Source organism: Lithobates pipiens, unplaced genomic scaffold (assembly GCF_037356315.1).
Source record: "Lithobates pipiens isolate NorthernLeopardFrog02 unplaced genomic scaffold, aLitPip1_a1.2 Scaffold_3, whole genome shotgun sequence".
Taxonomy (NCBI): domain Eukaryota; kingdom Metazoa; phylum Chordata; class Amphibia; order Anura; family Ranidae; genus Lithobates; species Lithobates pipiens.
Genome location: NW_027507790.1, coordinates 239,968,530 through 239,986,608, shown reverse-complemented (window position 1 = coordinate 239,986,608; position 18,079 = coordinate 239,968,530). Strand labels below are relative to the sequence as shown.

At 39.4% G+C, this 18,079-nt stretch overlaps 1 protein-coding gene across 2 annotated transcripts in view; it reads right to left on the bottom strand.

The window, feature by feature from the left end:
- LOC143941042 (phospholipid-transporting ATPase IC-like) overlaps window positions 1-18,079 on the bottom strand; it is a 170,382-nt gene that overhangs the window by 89,332 nt on the left and 62,971 nt on the right. For both annotated transcript variants that reach the window (XM_077462951.1, XM_077462952.1), the window contains 6 exons: window positions 12,600-12,698; window positions 12,455-12,516; window positions 11,014-11,086; window positions 8,555-8,625; window positions 6,927-7,009; window positions 4,398-4,556 (listed from right to left, as the gene is read on the bottom strand). In XM_077462951.1, coding sequence (XP_077319077.1) covers window positions 4,398-4,556; window positions 6,927-7,009; window positions 8,555-8,625; window positions 11,014-11,086; window positions 12,455-12,516; window positions 12,600-12,698 — 547 coding nt within the window. The remainder of the gene's footprint in view (window positions 1-4,397; window positions 4,557-6,926; window positions 7,010-8,554; window positions 8,626-11,013; window positions 11,087-12,454; window positions 12,517-12,599; window positions 12,699-18,079) is intronic.

Genomic DNA, 18,079 nt, shown 5'->3' with positions numbered 1-18,079 from the left:
ATAGAGTAAAACAAAACAAAATAAAATAGAAATGAAAAGAACAGAATAAAATAGAAAATAAAGGAATGGAAAGGAATAAAATAGAATAGAAAATAATTAAATATAATATAATAGAGTAAAACAGAAAATAATACAAAATAAAAGAATAGAAGAAAATAGAATTGAAAATAAAGGGACAGAATAGAAATTATTAGAATGGAAAATAAAAAAAATAGAATAAAATAGAAAAGAATAGAGTAAAACAGAAAAAAATGGAATAGAAATTAAAAGAACAGAATAAAATAGAAAATAAAGGAATGGAAAGGAATAAAATAGAATAGAAAATAATCAAATATAATATAATAGAGTAAAACAGAAAATAATACAAAATAAAAGAATAGAAGAAAATAGAATTGAAAATAAAGGACAGAATAGAAATTATTAGAATGGAAAATAAAAAAAATAGAATAAAATAGAAAAGAATAGAGTAAAACAGAAAAAAATGGAATAGAAATTAAAAGAACATAATAACATAGAAAATAAAGTAATAGAATAGAATAAAAATGGAATATAATAAAATAGAAAGAATATAACCATCTTCTGAAATTTGAATTTCAAATATAATAAATTTGAATTCAAATAGAATAGAAAAGAATAGAATAGAAAAAATAATAGAGCAGAAAAGAATAGAATAGAAAAAAAAACAATAAAATAGAATAAAATAAAAATGATATACCCTCCTTCTGAAATTTGAGAAAATTTTGAATTTAAATAGAATAGAATAAAAAAAATAGAATAGAACAAAAAGCAATAGAATAAAACAGAATAGAAACAATATAGCCATATTCCAAAACTCGAATTTCGAACAGAATAAATTTGATTTTGAATGGAATTCAAATCGATTTGAATTTCCCGAATTCTGTTGAATTGAGTTCAATTCAACCAAACTTGGAAAATGTTAATCGATTCGAACTCGAATAAATGAAACAAATTCCGAAAAAGAATTAAACAAATTTAACTAAACTAATTTATGTAAATAATGAAGTGAAACAAAGCAAATTTTATCATTCTGCCCATGTCTACTGACAGGTAAAAAGCAAAGTTTTGGGCATAAATGCTTCCTGATTTTGTCCAAGCATTCCTCCCACCATCCATTTCATACTCCAATTGAACGAGAGAGCCCATCACTGTGATAGGCCAGCAGGAATGCATGGGACGTGGGAGGGAAGTGCGGCAGTTTTGTTAGGTAATCTGGAGCTGTAGCAGTGAAAAATGCAACAAGCATGCTCAATCACCTCCAGTGCACCCTACATGTTCTCCTAGATTACAGCGGACACACCCACTGCAAGCCTGATATCAATACCCATTTTTCTCCATTCCAGCCAGGTGCTCTAACATCATCCAAATCTGGCAAGTCGTCCTCTGCTGCTCAGGACATAAGGTCTAAGGCCGCGTACACACGCGCGGACTGTTTGCCCAACTTTGTCCGTCCAACAGTTTCGGCAAACAGTCCGCTCAAACTTAGCATGGACGGACATGGCCACACACGACGGACGAACAGTTTGCTGAAACCGTGCGCGATGACGTGAACGGCACGTACGACGGGACGAAAAATACGACGTCCTATACACTGCATTATAGCTTTCGACGTGAAAATCCTTTCTGAGCATGCGCGCAACTTTGTTTGACGAACAAGCCTACACACGAGCGGACTTTAAACTGTACTCAAAATAAAATGAAAAACTGTACTTTGCTATTGTTAGGCCGCGTACACACGCGCGGACTGTTCGCCCAACTTTGTCCGCTGAACAGTGTTTGGGCGGACAGTCCGCTCGTGTGTGGGCTTTCAGCGGACAGTTTCAGCGGACAGTTGGACGGACAAGGTTTTTCGGAAATTCCGTAAAACTGTCCGCTGAAACCTTGTTTCAGCGGACAGTTTTACGGAATTTCCGAAAAACCTTGTCCGTCCAACTGTCCGCTGAAACTGTCCGCTGAAAGCCCACACACGAGCGGACTGTCCGCCCAAACACTGTTCAGCGGACAAAGTTGGGCGAACAGTCCGCGCGTGTGTACGCGGCCTAACAATAGCAAAGTACAGTTTTTCATTTTATTTTGAGTACAGTTTAAAGGAACTTCCTATGAAGCCAAACAAGTAATTTTTTTTACCTGTTCTCTCATTTTCAACAATGCCTTTTTTTATGAAAATTGCATCAGCCAATCAAATGATCTTTCATGAGACAGGGTATACCAATCAGCTGAAAGGCGCTCAGTTGTTGAATGAATGGCTAATATATTCTCATGGCTAAGTTGATCAATTTAGATGTTGTTGTGAATTCATTAAGAAAAAAAAATAATAATAATACATTTAATATTTACTGTCAGAGAGGTGAGATTTGTTTAGGCCTCAAGAACAGATGAACCACGATTTTGCTATCATTGAACTATTACCCTCTTGGAGAACGCAAAATACATGATCTCATGTTTACTACATCAACTATTGAAAACTTTTACAAGCATGCATTGGGACAGAAACTCGCTGAAACAATGGTATTTTCTGTCACCAAACAAAAAGCTGTTTACTTATTTTGTTGGTTAGAGTGAGAAGACCAAACTTGCATAAGTATTTATCACATGGAAATAACCCTTAACTAGAAAACCCCATTGTGCGTAAGTAAAAAGACTGTTTGGACAGTATACAACCATGCAAATAGCTGACACCTTATCCAACAAAACCTATTGAAGGACACAACTAAGCCATTTAATCATTTATTGGAAGCTCAGAGTTCATCTCAAAACATGCTGTAAGATTCATATACCAGCATCATCCATATTTTTCTAAGCCATTCAAATTGTACATAGGTCGCAACAGAGATATTATAATGTTAGTATCTAATGATCTAAAGAACTTTGTTATGAAGAAATTATATATGAAAGTGTGATCATAAGTAGAAGTGTTTTAGCAACGAATTAGCATGATAAAAAACATATAATCGTCATTATAACTGTATAAGAATTTAACCTATGTTTAGATAAACAAATATTGATTGGATACCCGAATTATACATGTATCCATATAGATAATAATTGTATGTGATATTGTCTGATATATATCTAACCTGTGTCCTTTCAAAATGGACTAAAGATTAATAGATATACATTGATATGCATATATATCACCATTTTATGCAAGTGATTATTCAAAATTATGTTAAGCGTATTTTATATTATACTACCATTCCTGAACACTTGAGATATATTCGTTAGAACATATATAAACAACGAACGCATATTATAGAAATAAAAATATTAACATAAAGAAATAAAACACCAAACACATGTGAGACACCTGGTGGTTGAAGGTGCTATTACCTTAAAATCACGAGACTACTGGGAAAGGTGATCATTAAGTCTGCCTGCCAATAGGAAAGGGACACATACCCTCTGGGCAGAACTTAGTATAATTTTATGATCTTTTTGTTTAAGAGGATATTTAAGAAACTAGAAAGATGGCCATAGGGGAGAAAAAAGAAGAGAGGAAGGAAAAAAGAGAAAGCTCGGAGGAGAGCTGGGGGGAGAGAGTCAGGGGGAAGCTTAGGGACCCCCCCTGAGAAGGGACACTGGAAGACTCCCAGACAACTGACACTCATGCACCATGCATGAATACCCATTTTTACATTCATGAAGATCCTTGCTCCTTGGAACTCGGAGGTCACACAAAGTAATTCCTCTGTAAAAGGATCCATGTTGAAGCCACGGCAGCCATCTTAAAATTCCTGGTAACCAACACTCCACACTAATAGCCATATTGGACATGGGTAAAATTATGTTTATCATCTATTCTATGTTCTCTTAAATATTGATTTTTTGATTATTCTATTATTGAAAATATTTCTCCCGAATCAATAATCACCTTTTAGATTTTTCTCTAAATTTAATTTTTCATTATAAATTTCTTTTTGCATAGATGCCAATTTTATTGACAAACAAATGTCTAATTTATTTCACATTGTTAACCACTTACTTACATGCAGTATAGTAACGGTTGGACGTGTGAAATACAGACATTCTGTTTAATTGTCAATTATCAAAAGGTTATTGATTCTACCGAGAAGTGATAATGGTGATAATTGTGTCCAAGGTACTACTACGCCCAGTCTGAGGGTGTTTCTATTAATTGTCAAAATGATCAAGTAATGCAATCTGTATTTTAATATTTCATGTAAATATTTGTCTTTTGTCAACCAATAAATATAACTATTTTGTATGATCACTCGTCTCCGTGAATACGTTTCACATATATAGACTGTGTCATATAGACTGATTCTGTATCTTAAAAATATCTTTGTTAAAAATTACTTAGTAAATATTGTGCGGGAAATTGTCCTTAAAAAGCACAACAATGTAAATGCGACACTTACCGGCAAATATTACCAGACCAACACAATAGAGGGTATTGCGTATTGTACAGCCACGAAGTAGTAAGTGATTGTTGTCAAGGCTGGAACTTGACCCTCTCCAGAACAAAGTGCCTACAAACCTATCCAAACGATTGTTGGGCTCTTCAGATTCCACCATCCCTGGGAAACAGGAGAAGCAATAAGGAAAGAAATCTAGAATTGAGAATTGAGGTGGATAGATTTATAATATTCAAGTGTACCTGAAGGCAAAACTTTTTATTTTTATTTTGGATGGCGTAAAGAGGGATTAGAAACCCTGTCAGTTTTTATTGATGTCTGGGCCTCTTCTTTTTAAAAGAAAATCACAAATTTGACATTGGAACAGTAATAGGTAACCCTGGTTATATTCTGGGATTGCCTCACTTTGGAGGGATTTTCTCTCACTTCCTGTTGTGGCTGTGGGACAGAAAGTGAAGGTAAACCTCTCCAATGGGACACAAATGACAAAAATAAACCTGACAGGAGTTATAACCATTATTCCCCCCCCCCCCCAAAAAAAGTCTGGTTATAACCCTATACTCTACTCTACTTTACACTATTGTAAATAAAATGCCATTAATTACATATTAAGGCAATTATTCTCATGAGATTAAATTACAGAATTACCCAGAATTACTGGATATGCCCCTTGTTTATGTAATTATTATGCTATGTGTCCTATGTTGCAAATGACTGATTAAGAATTATGCTGGATACTATTACTAATTAACCATATTTATTTCATTGTATAGTGTGATCCCTTCAAGACAATCTGCATATGACGAAGGGACGTTACTGTTTTGAAATGTGTCGGGCCGTCTGGATACCCATGGGGATCATTACCATCAATGTGAATGTTTTATTGGTTTGAATTTTGTTATTTATATATATACGTTTTGTAATAAACTACATTGTATTTTATTATTACTCTGTTGCTGCTAAAGTCCCATTTTTTCTGGGGGTACTCCTTTTTCCATTAAATTATAGAAATGTCCTTAAAATAGCAAACATTTCCCATAATTGAGGAATGGTTAAGCCTGCCATAGCTATTACAGGAGGAACTGATTAAAAACCCTTCTACAACATGAGAAGTTAGACTAACTGGGATTGCTTTACTAAAGGCAAATAGAATTTTGCAAGAGAATTTTCACTTTGCAATCGAATTTGCCCTTAGCTCAGTGATTGTGGTGAAATGCAATTTGCAAAGAATACCCAATCACGTGTGAGGAAAATTAAGAAAACGGTATGTTTGATTGCACATGATTGGATGATGGAGGTCAGCAAGAGCTTCACCTCATTCACTAAGCTAAAGGAAAATTCACTTGCAAAGTGGACAACCTATTTGTCTTTAGTTGATCAACCTTATGAGGTTCTGCAGGCAAAGATTTTGGAGATACAGTTTGTAAGGGCGCTCTGAACTTTAGGACCAAGCAAAAACAGATGTCTTTATGAACCAGAAAGTCTATAATAGGGTATCTTCCTCACTTAGGGCTGCACTTATGGAGAGAAGCAATCTCTGAATAGGAAACAGAAAAAGAAAAGGCACCTCTAAGTGTAGAATTAAAAGCTGTTTAATTTACCCAAAAAGGGTTAAAAACACTTACAAGATATGTAGACTGGCAGAGCATATCATTAATCATTGGTGATAAAGGAACCAATGAGATGTTCCGAAACGCGTCCCTCTTTGATGACTGCTTCCTATTTTGCTTCCTGTTGGTGGTCCACGCTGGTTGCTGGTTATTGTCTCCTGCCGCTGACGTCACTTCCAGGATCCTCGTGTTTTGAGACTGTGATTGGGGGCTGGCCTGTCAGTTCTCTTGGTGCTCCCTGCTGGTTTTCCCGTTGGCATCCCCTGGACACCCCTGCTACTGGACACACACAGCCTAAAGAACTTGTATATGCCAGTGACCACTGCATTCATGCCGGACCATCTACATGGATATTAATGATATGCTCTGCCAGTCTACATATCTTGTAAGTGTTTTTAACCCTTTTTGGGGAAATTAAACAGCTTTTAATTCTACACTTAGAGGCGCCTTTTCTTTGTTTTTATGTTAAAGATTTTGGAGAATAGCACATTGATTCATTGCCTATTCCTCCGATTCCAGTGTCACTTTCTGCCAAAGTTATTGCATTGTTTCATCTTAAACTACCAAAATTGTTGCAGGTGTACTGTAGATTTGGGAGCGCATTTTTAGTCTAAGTGGCAGTTAGGACAATGTTTTTGACTGTTCTAAGTCGTGTTATGTTGTGTAAAGGTTCCAAGCCTGGGTATGCCCAATAGGCTGTATGTTACTCTTTTTCAAAAATCTCAATAAAAAGATTTTTTTTTTTTAAACTATCAAAATTGTTGAACAGGAAACTGTTGAAGAGAAGAGCTACTTTTTAATGTGTTTGCATGTTTGAAAAATATCCAACTTATGTAGAGAGACAAGACAACATTAACTGCCTGCAGACAAGTTTTTAATTTTTTTATTTATTTTTATGTAGATTTACCAATTAAAAACTCACCATCAAATTCAGCCAGGGCCTTTTCTTCTTGTAAGAATTTGTCTGTTATTTCTAGGCCCATTTTAAACTTCAAGTTTGTTTCTCTAAAAGTATTAAAACATTTGTTAGAAGCAACAATTGTGTTGATAACATTTACTGAAGTTGATTTTAAACTTAAGCTAGGAGGCATGAATAAAGCGTAGGGCTGGCATGACAAAGTGGAAGGGGAACCAGACTCCTTAGAGATAATGTATCAAAGAGATAGGTGGGAGTTCTTACGTAATTGGTGGCGTTAGATGGGGTGATGGAGAGGAGCATAGGAGAAAAGACTGGAGGAAGGGGTGGAACCATAACAGTCGGCTTTGCGAAGCCATCAGATAATTGGCCCTCCCTCCCTGAGATATGGTAAGTTGGTTTAAGGGTGTAGGTTTGGAGATGGCTGTTGGAACCACTTGGATGGGGTTAAAAATCTGTTGGTGGGATACATGTGAGGAACCATCATTGGTATGTTGTCCTCTGGTTGGGTGTGGTCCACTAAGAGGGACCAGGTAGTGGCAGACCTGTAAGGTCTGTGGAGCAAGTTAATGTCCCGAGTCTGTGTTTTGCGGCTGGGGACATCTAGTTTTGGTTTATGTTACTGTTTAAATTGTTATTTTTGAATTATGTTGTTTAATAAAAGGCCAGACGGCCATTTAACTCCAACTTGTGTAATGTGTTTTAATGGGAAAAGGGGTTGGAAGTATAGGGGCTATGTGGTAGTAGGATGGCTACCTCTGAGCTACCCTAGTCATGGTGTTTTAGTTACTAAATTGCAGCCAGTACAGAGTGCAGCAGTGTTGTTATGTTACTACATCTCTTCTGATACTAAAAACAAGGGAAAAAGTTGTGACCTGACCACTTTAAAGGTCCAATCTAAACAACTATTAGAAAAGAGTTAGGCTTCATGCACACAGGATGTTCTGAAAGTTTTTCTGGACATTGGACTGCTGGCAGGCAAACGCTTCTGTAAAAACGTATTTTTTAATAGCGTTTTCGGGCATTTTTTAGCATCTGCGTTTTTTGGGCGTTTTTGGCAATTTACACCAAGTACACTTTAAGCTCTGCAATGTTAAAAATGCCGAAGCTGATAAACACTTGTTTTTCAGCATATTTTACAGTTTTTCAACGTTAGGCTTTTTTTGTGGTCAGAAGAACTGCTCTTGATTGCGATTTTAGGGCCTTCTGACAACAGCCCATAAATTCCTCTGCTGATAAATGTAAAAAAATGTCCATGTGTGCATGGACACATAAGATAACATTGAGGGGAGTTTAAGGGCTTTAAAAAAACTTGAGTTTATCAGCTTCAGTGTGCATGAGGCCTTACTGTTCTGTTTCCTTTAGTTGTATGTTATATTTCAGCTTGAGCTACTGAGCTCTGAAAACTTTCTTTCTTCAAAGCAGGCAAATCTAGTCTGGCAAATGTGTTAGGGATCATAGAGCTCTATGTGCTGGCTAGATAAAAAAAAATCCAAAATATTCTTCTGAAATATGCAATAATTATATATACCTAAAAAAAGGGGAAAAAAATACGTTTTTGCCCAGTCCCGAGTAAATAATGTGATAGGGTTTGACCTTTATACTTGTGAATAAAGAAAATTGAAGGTAAGTACCCATCAAGTTCAGCAGTTTCTACATAGCACAGGCTGTTTGGTTCAGAACTGGAGAGGAGCAGAACATCCGCCTGTAAAACAGAAAACAGGATATGCTATTTATCAGCTCATTAGGACTAATTTCTTCTCTTAAAAGTAAAAGAATACACCAGGGATATGCAATTAGCAGACCTCCAGCTGTAGCAGAACTACAAGTCCCATGAGACATAGCAAGACTCTGACAGCCACAAGCATGGCACCCAGAGGCAGAGGCATGATGGGACTTGTAGTTCTGCAACAGCTGGAGGTCCACTAATTGCATATCCCTGGAATACACCAATCAGAAAAATACCACCTCAAACCATTCCAAAAATGGTCTAACCTATTTGGTGACAAGGAACTGCCGGAGAATATCCTTGAGGGATACCGACACGTTCGCAAACATTATATCAGAAATGGGGCTTGAAAAACAATTTAAAATCATGCACAGAGCCTACTACCCGTTCTGCCTCAACAAAGTGGACCCAACTCAAGCGCAATGCCCTCAGTGCTCCCTATCTCGACCCACGTTGCTACACCGTCTCTGGGACTGCACAGCCATCACCACCTACTGGTACTCTGTACTGGCCCACATCTGCAAAATCAATAAAACACGGATTCCAAAAGATCGTTTACTATGTCTGCTTGGCTAAACACCACCAGTATCCTCTTCACCAGCAATGGGACCCCTAAATATTCCACAGTGGGCCCATCTATGTCTCACCACTCACTCTACGGAAGTGAAAAGAGCTATGCTATCACTCTTCTGCTTGGAGAGGCTGGACACCATTACACTGAACTTTCGTTCTACCTCACGCTTTTTCACAAGATGGCGTAAATATATAGAGGCCACATTAACCCAGAAAGTCCTACAAGAAGTCATGCAACCATTCCGCTATACGGCCTGGTATTTGAATAGCGGTCTCACCAATTCACTGGGCAACCTCTAAGTATCCAATCTGTCTGAACCCTCTACCTTTCTACCGCCATAGGACATCCACTGACTCCTGCAGCTCTTTGACATCCAGGACTCTTATATTTAAAACTAGTAACTTCTGTAGTTATTATTGTTACGACTAGGCCATTATCTGAGATTACCAGTCAATCATATACAAATTATGCTTCCACTCCTGAAGGTAATATAGTATAAGTTCTCCCTACTGTGTGTATCACATTGTTTCACCACTGTCGTATAAGTAAATATGACTCACCTGCTCCACTCCCCCCCTTTCCCGCCAACCCCCCCACGCCAACTTAGAATTCCACCTACTTTGTTGAATTGCATACATATATAACTGCTTTAAAGCTACTGTACTCTATATAATTGTTCTGTGAAAAATGAACAACATACAATACAATACAAATTTTACAAAAAAGTAAGAGAATAAGTGAGAACCCTCTTTTAGTTGATTTTTTTATCCCCTAAATTATGGTGCCCAAGCAATGTCATATTGCATCTCTACTGGCTTCATGGTTGTGTAGGGATCTGCTGCCCTCTGTAAATGTCTGTGCTGTGTGGTATCACGGTTGATTATGTTTGTACTTCCTGTCTCTGGGAAACTGGACTGCAAACCAAAGAGGAAAGAAGTACAAAGAGAGAGAGAGAGAGAGAGAGGTTTGGAGACCACATGTTCCTGCTATGGAGGTTATTGCTGACCCAGGCCAGAAGCAGGGATTATTAGGCAAGTGTTTTGCTGTTTAATAGTTTACTATTGTTGCCTGCCTCTGTGAATCTGATCCCAGGGCCTGTTTGTGATGTTGGGCAGTGGGTTACACTACTGTATGTACCATTCCCTTCATTCAATGGAAATTTTTCCATATATTAGCCTCAAATATTTTTTCCTTCTATGTACATGACAATTTGCACACTTCTGTTGTAAACTTGAAAAAACAATAAAATTTTTAGTAAAATCAGAACTGGATTGAAAACAATATTAACGTTGAAAGGTATGATACCATTATTATATTGTGTTGTCCTCTCTTGTGTAAGAAGTCCTGATACTCTGGAACTTCCTGCCCCAGTATGTCTGGTCAGCTTCTACCTACCCTGTCCGCCTTTAGATGATCCTTGAATACTCATTTATTCAGGGAAGCCTACCTCACCTCCACCTGAGAACTGTACTTGAGTCACCGCCAGCAGATCCTCCCCTGCAGCTACTACCTTTTGTGCCACCTCCACCTCCCTTTAGATTGTAAGCTCCATGAGCAGGGCCCTCCTATTCCTTCTGTATTGAACTGTATTGTAATTGTACTGTCCCCCTTTATATTGTAAAGCGCTGTGTAAACTGTTGGTGCTATATGGATCCTGTATAATAATGATAGATAGCTAGATGGATAGATAGATAGATAGATAGATAGATAGATAGATAGATAGATAGATAGATAGATAGATAGATAGATAGATAGATAGATAGATAGATACACTGCACGTTTGTACTTACTGGAATAAATTCATCCTTGTTAATTCGTATGATATCTCCGACACAAATGTCTTTCCATTTGCTCTTTTTAAAGCTTTATGTAAAATAAATTTATGAGAGAGAGTGTGTCAGGCATAGTTGGAAAACAAGCACTCTTTAAACTAAATCTGCCAAAATGATATGATGAAAAACACATAAGGATGTTTCCTTCAATGAAGAATGTCAACTGAAATCATATGCGAATTTAATTTTTAATTTTCCTGTTAAATTTTCTATGCGGTCCTTACAAAATGTGACCCTCTGCTTTCACTGTAGTATGGTAATAGATATAATTTTGTCCAATTGGGGATGTTTTTTTGCCCCACTCAAATAGAAGGATATATTTTATAGGAAAATCAAGGTCAATCTAAAGTGATAATAATAGGGTCTAATCTAGTGGTATCAATCTTAACTTCAACGTGGGCCGCATCAGCATTATGGTTGTATATGTTTTTTTTTTCTGTTTTTTTTTCTCAGGGAACATGCGCGGGAACTCAACCACGCCCCTCATCGCCGAACCACATCGAACAGTGGGTGTGGCCAAACCGCACTAAGAGTGGGAGGATCTTAAAGGGACAATAAATACCAGGAGTGCATAACGCGCAGAGTTTAGGGATGTTCTATGTACAGGGTGCCGAGTTCAGGGATGTGCTAATGTACAGAGTGAAGAGGTCAGGGGTGTGCTACGTACATAGTGCAGACCTCAGGGATGTGTGACATATCAAGTGCAGAGTTCAGGGGTGCCCTGCCTACAGAATGTGTTTTTAGGGTTGCCCTATACACAGAGTTCAGGGGCATGCTACATACAGAGTGCATGGTCTAGGGGTGTACTATGCACAGTGTGCAGGGTTCAGCTCTCTTTCACAGGCTGTCCACATTTCACTTTCACCTCTCTTAGGCTCTGACCTCTGCAAAATTCACCCCCATCCCCTACCTCTGCACACATCTCCCACCATAGCCCTCATCTCTTCTCCCCAAAAGCTTTCTTGCATCTCACCTACCCAGCCTGGCTCTAGTACTTCCCACTAGCATAGGTGGCTATGCCTCTCTAACTTGCAGGGAGATCATTGGGTGGCATCTATGCACCCCAACACATATGGGGATCACAGTGCATCCCACACTGCACTTGCATCAGCATAACCCTTGTCCCCGTCGGGAGTGCAGGGCAGGCAGGGATCTGCGAGAGTCACTGAGAGGAAAGCTGCTCTTGTAAACGCAGAGGTGGCTTTTCTCAGGGAAAACATTAGAGACCAGTGTACAAGTCACAGATACAGTACGTTGTTTCAGCATTGGTTGTGTGGATGACTTTTATGGACAATTATTTTCAGTTATGCGACTGCAAATCAAGCACCCGTGAGCTCTGGGTTGTATGGGTAGCAGCACTGGACTCTACTAACAGTAATGGCTTTATATTCTTTCTCACCTTCCATCCTTTATAACCTCACATGATCGGTTATTTATCTTGTTGTCCAGTTTGTGACGAGACTAAAAGGATTAAATGGGTACAGTCATTTGTATGAGGAAAATTTAAAATGTAAATCTTTTTTTTTTCTTATTTTTTTACTTACAATATCATCTGACAGGTCTTTGATTGCAGTGATTCCCAGGACAATCACCAGCGGTATTAGGGTGGTGTACCATGACACTGTACCTATTTGCGGAATAAACTAGGGGAGCAATAAGAAATGTTTTAATTCTGTTAAAGGTAAATGCAGTATAACTAAAATCAGCAATAAACTGGCCAAGTCATTAATCCTACTCAATTCACCTTTAAATCAGAGTTTTTTTATAATCTCTTACAGCAAGATTGAGTAGCCTTCTTTCACTACCCCTGGCTAGATTGCAGCCTTTCGAGACATGTTCAGAGCAAACTCTCCATCGGGGCAAGGGCTTTAGTTTAATGAGAGAGAGGGCTTTTCTTGAACCAAGCAACACACCGATCTACATTTCTGCAGACTTTCAAAAGCCCAACTCCAACTTTTAAAATTCTATAGGCCATTGCCTATGAAAGTAAAAAAAAAACTATTTTTACTGCAATACTCACCTGCTTTATAGTTCTATTCCTTGCAAAAAGCCACTGAGGGTGCATCATCATGGCGGTCAGGGTTAATACTGGTGCACAAAATGATGCTCAAAGAGCACTATGAGAGCACCATTTTGTGTATAAGTAGGAGTGACCCACTGCAACCAGAGCAGAAAGGACCTGATATATAACCTAACCAGCTATAAAAAAAATTGATTTAGGTAAGCGAAATGATTTTTTATAATTTATGGGTTGGATAAAGTACAGGGAAAGGGACTAGCTGGGGAGGTTTCAGCATTAGTAGCATATAGCATTAACTATAATGAAATTACATTTGAGAAAAATGCAAAGATGAAAATTAGAACCACTTGACAGGCAGGCACTTTATCTCTATAAGAGGGTGGCTATAAGTGGAAATGAGTGAGGGCTTAGCTGGTGACTATTTGTCTAAAAAGCCCAATTTAGCAGAGTGGTAGAATGGATTCTGAAGGTACCACTATATTTATAAACCTGGGTAATATTATAATATAGGGACACAAGGAGCTTGTAACTTTCAGGATATACTGCTGCCTATAAGAGAACTGGACACTATAAAACAAAAACATTGTAGGCCAGTCCAGGATAAGCTCTCTTACAACCACCATTCCTCAGTTTTGTTCTAAAGTTGTACCAAGAGCATTATCTTAAACAAGGAGTGGTGAGACCTGTGTCCCACAATGAACCCCAAGTAAAGGATTTTGTAATGCGTACAAAAAAACAATTTTTTTTCTTGTCCACATGTAAATCCTTTGGGTCATTCAAAAGCAGTCCAACTGAAGGGTGGGCAATACAGCAAGCAATCACTAAGAGGCACAAGAAATAACGGAATAATAATAACAGAAAAACTAGGGATAACCTGCAGCTCAAAGACCTGCTTGAATATTGAAAATATCCAAAACATCCAACTGATAAAACTTAGAGAATATGTGAACAGAAGACCATATGGCAGACTTGAAAATCTGGGGAACAGTTGCTTGATGCCAAAAAATGTAAGAAAGACTTGCAGATCTTGTAGCGTGTGCCTTAACAGGAAAGGGTGGAGCCTGATCTTTGAAACCATAAGTGTGGATGATGATATCTGCCTAAGCTACCTGGAGATGGTGGAACAAGAAGCCAGTCAGAGGGACACAAAATCAATGTCACTCAAAAGCAGGGCTGTCTTTAAGGCAGGGCAAAAGGGGCAGCTTCCTTGGGTCCTGTCATTGTTATGGGGCCCAAAGTAGCTGCTTCATACTTGCCAACTATCCTGGTGTAAATTCCCTTGTCCCATTAGTTTTAGACCTGTGCTGTGTCCCAATATCTCAGTGTGAAGTGCTGCTACTAATGCTGCCCAGCTCTGCTCTATTGTTGTATACAGATGACTCACCTGCAGACCCTGTGTTTACATGTAAATAAGCGGAATTCATATGTAAATAGCAATGATATGCATATGTAAATAGTGGTGACCGACAGCATACATATGTAAATAAAGGTGGCATTCATATGTATATCACGCCCCTCTGAGGTCATATCCACCATCACCTACACTGAATGGTGCCCACTGGGGAGGTAAAGGGGCATGCTGGAAAGTCCTGCCTGCAACTGTGCTTATTAAGCCTAACATCAGCCTTTTCTGCAAAGGTAAGCAAATTAGTGTGGGGGGGGGGGTAGTGTGGGGTGTGCAGAGGTAGGCAGAGAAGGAATTATTTTGGGGTACACAGGAGAGCAAAGAGGGGATGTATAGGAGGTAAGGAAGGTGGGTGCAAAGATGAGCCAAGGAGGCAGGTAGAGTTAATGGGGGGAGGGTTGGAGTGGAGAGGATGGGGGAGGTTTGGGGGTGCAGAGGTTAGCAGGTTGTTTTAGGATGCAAAGGTGTACTGACAGGGTGGATAAAAGATGTAGGTAGCATGTAGGGCAGCCCATTCATTTCAATAGGCTAGAAATGCAAAGAAAGTGCCTAACCCTTTTTCAAAATCACATGGTGCAACAGCACATGTCAGCAAATGCGTGAGGGTGTCATTAACAATTAATGGCACTGCTGTGTATCTGCTAAAGGGCAGCACATTTCTGTGGTGTCAGGAAAGTAATTTTGAATGCATTCCTGACACACAAATGTGCATGCAGGCTAAAAGTCTCATTTACATGGGTGGTCAGTGTAAATCTTCTCATTACATTGGGGCTTGGTGTAGAATCCTTTCATTCACACTAGTGGCCAGTGTGAAGGTCCCCTTACATTAGTGGCTACTGTGAAAGCTTCTATTACATTAGTGGTCAGTGTAAACTCCTATTACATTGGTGGCCAGTGTTGAAACTCTTTATATTGGTAGTTGGTAAAATAAATCAGCATTGCCATTGATCACAAACCCCCACCCCCCCCCCCCCCCCCTTCCCCGGCACTGCCACTGATCCCAGGAGTTCTATGTGTTTTCTGTCTATTGATGGGCCTGGTCACTTCCCTAGTTCATGGTGTGCAGGCGGTGAGGAAATTATGCAACCAATCAGTGAGCAGTATTACTGTACAGTAATCTCTAGCAACCAATCAACAAGCAGAAATCATGTGCTGTAACCTCTAGCAACTAATCAGTGAACTGTAATGTGTGCTGTAACTGCTAGCAACCAGTCAGTAAGCGGTAATGATATACTGTCACCTCTGGCAACAATCGCAATTGCTGCCTGATCTGATGCAGTAAACTGATTTTGAGTCTAGCGGCTATTTATTATATGTCTCAGAGCAGGGGGAGAGCGAAATTATGTTGGGGGGCCCTGCTCAAAAGGTGAAAGGCAGAAACCACACTAGGCAAGAATGTCCTGGTTCTCAGTACCACCTTGTCCCTATGCAAGGTAAGAAAGAGTTCCTTGTAGGATAAGCTCAGCTCAGCCTATTGCCTTGCAGAGTTAATGGCTACAAAGAAAGACACTTTGTAGATGAGAGTAGAGAGAGGGATGTGTTTAATGGATACAAAACAGCTTCTTGTGATACACAGAGAGAACCAGACTCAGGTGCTTTATACAAAGGTCATAATCAAACAGTGAGAAGTCAGTGGTCTTTGAAATAGAATACAAAGGGCAAAAACCTGACCCTTCAAAGTGCTTAAAGTCAAACACTGGTCCAGACCTAAGTGCAGGATATTGTCAGAGTATTGATATAATGTGCTGGAAGCTTCTTATCTATATAGAATACTTTACTTTCATGGAGGATATATTTATCATGGAACAGGAAGAGAACACAAACAGGTACACTGAACATAGACAATACATCCTGTTATATCATTGAATACACAATATAACAAATGTTTAAGACAGGGGTTCTTAACCGGAGGTATCCATACTCCTTTGGAGTTTAGGAACCAAATTTTGGGTGTATTACCCTGGATTCCGGAATAATTTGGAAAAATTAAACAAGATTTTGTTTAAATTAATTTATAGTGTCGGGTAACATACAAGTAACATTGTCAGTTGTGCAGCTGCTCTGTTCCTAGCTATCCATATATAAAGTACAAAAAAGCTATTGACAACTTTTGAAGTCATACTGGTACCTAATAGGACTAGTGGTGATGATGGTTTTGATAGTCCAAAGAAGGTAGTATTGGACACATTCAGGGCAGGACTTAGGGTGGTGGGGGTCCCAGGGCTTGAGTCACTTTCAGGCCCTACCTTCCATACATTACAGTATTTATCGGCGTATAAAGCGTGCTGCCGTATAACACGCACCCCAAGTTTAGGAGAGAATTTTAAGGAAAAAAAACTTTTAGGAGGGAAGTTTAAGGGAAAAACTTACATTTAAATGCCCATCAATGCAGCCTTATGAGTGTCCATCTGCAGCCTTGCCCATCCTTCTGCAGCCTTGTCCAGTGTCATTTGCAGCCTTGTCATTGCAGTCTTGAGGTTTAAAAATGGCGCTGCCAAGATACAGAGTCCTGTGTATCTCGGTGGCTGTCGGGTCCTCTCGGCAGTGTAACAACATATTCGGTGACCCATCGCAGTTTGCTATGGAAGTGGCGTTCCGTTGCTTCCATCTTTCCACACCCCACACTCATCCACAGTAAGGATACACTAAGAAGGGGTAAAGCGGACATGTTGTTACACCCACCAGAGTTTTTCATTTTACATGTATTTATAACAGTAAAGTCAATTTATATAGTGAAATACAGGACTTAGAACTCCGTCTGACTACTTAGATCTTGAATTTTAAAAGCAGCGGCAACCCTGCCCATCTCACAGGTTTGCTAATCTGATAGAAGCTTTTAAAATTCAACATCTAAGTAGTCAGATGGAGTTGTAAGTCCTGTATTTTACTATATACTAACTTTAATGTTATAAATACGTCTAAAATGCAAAACTCCGGTGGGTGTAACAACATGTCCGCTTTACCCCTTCTTAGGCCGCGTACACACGCGGGGACTGTTCGCCCAACTTTGTCCGTCAAACAGTTTCGGCAAACAGTCCGCTCAAAATTAGCATGGACGGACATGGCCACACACGACGAACGAACAATTTGCTGAAACCGTGCGCGATGACGTGAACGGCACGTACGACGGGACGAAAAATACGACGTCCTATACACTGCATTATAACTTTCGGCGTGTAAATCCTTTCTGAGCATGCGCGGAACTTAGTTTGACGAACAAGCCTACACACGAGCGGACTGTTCGCTGAAACAAGGTTTCAGCGGACAGTTTTTCGGAAATTCCGAAAAACCTTGTTCGTCAAACTGTCCGCTGAAACTGTCCGCTGAAAGCCCACACACGAGCGGACTGTCCGCCCAAACACTGTTCAGCGGACAAAGTTGGGCGAACAGTCCGCCCGTGTGTACGCGGCCTTAGTGTATCCTTACTGTGGATGAGTGTGGGGTGTAGTAAGATGGCGGAGACGGAATGTAACTTCCGTAGAAAACTGCAATGGGTCGCCGAATATGTCCTTACAGTGGCTCTCAGGTCCTCTCGCAGTCCTGAGCAGAGCCTAGAGTAGCTGAGTGTAGTCGGCTCGGCTCACAGTCACCCCAGTCCC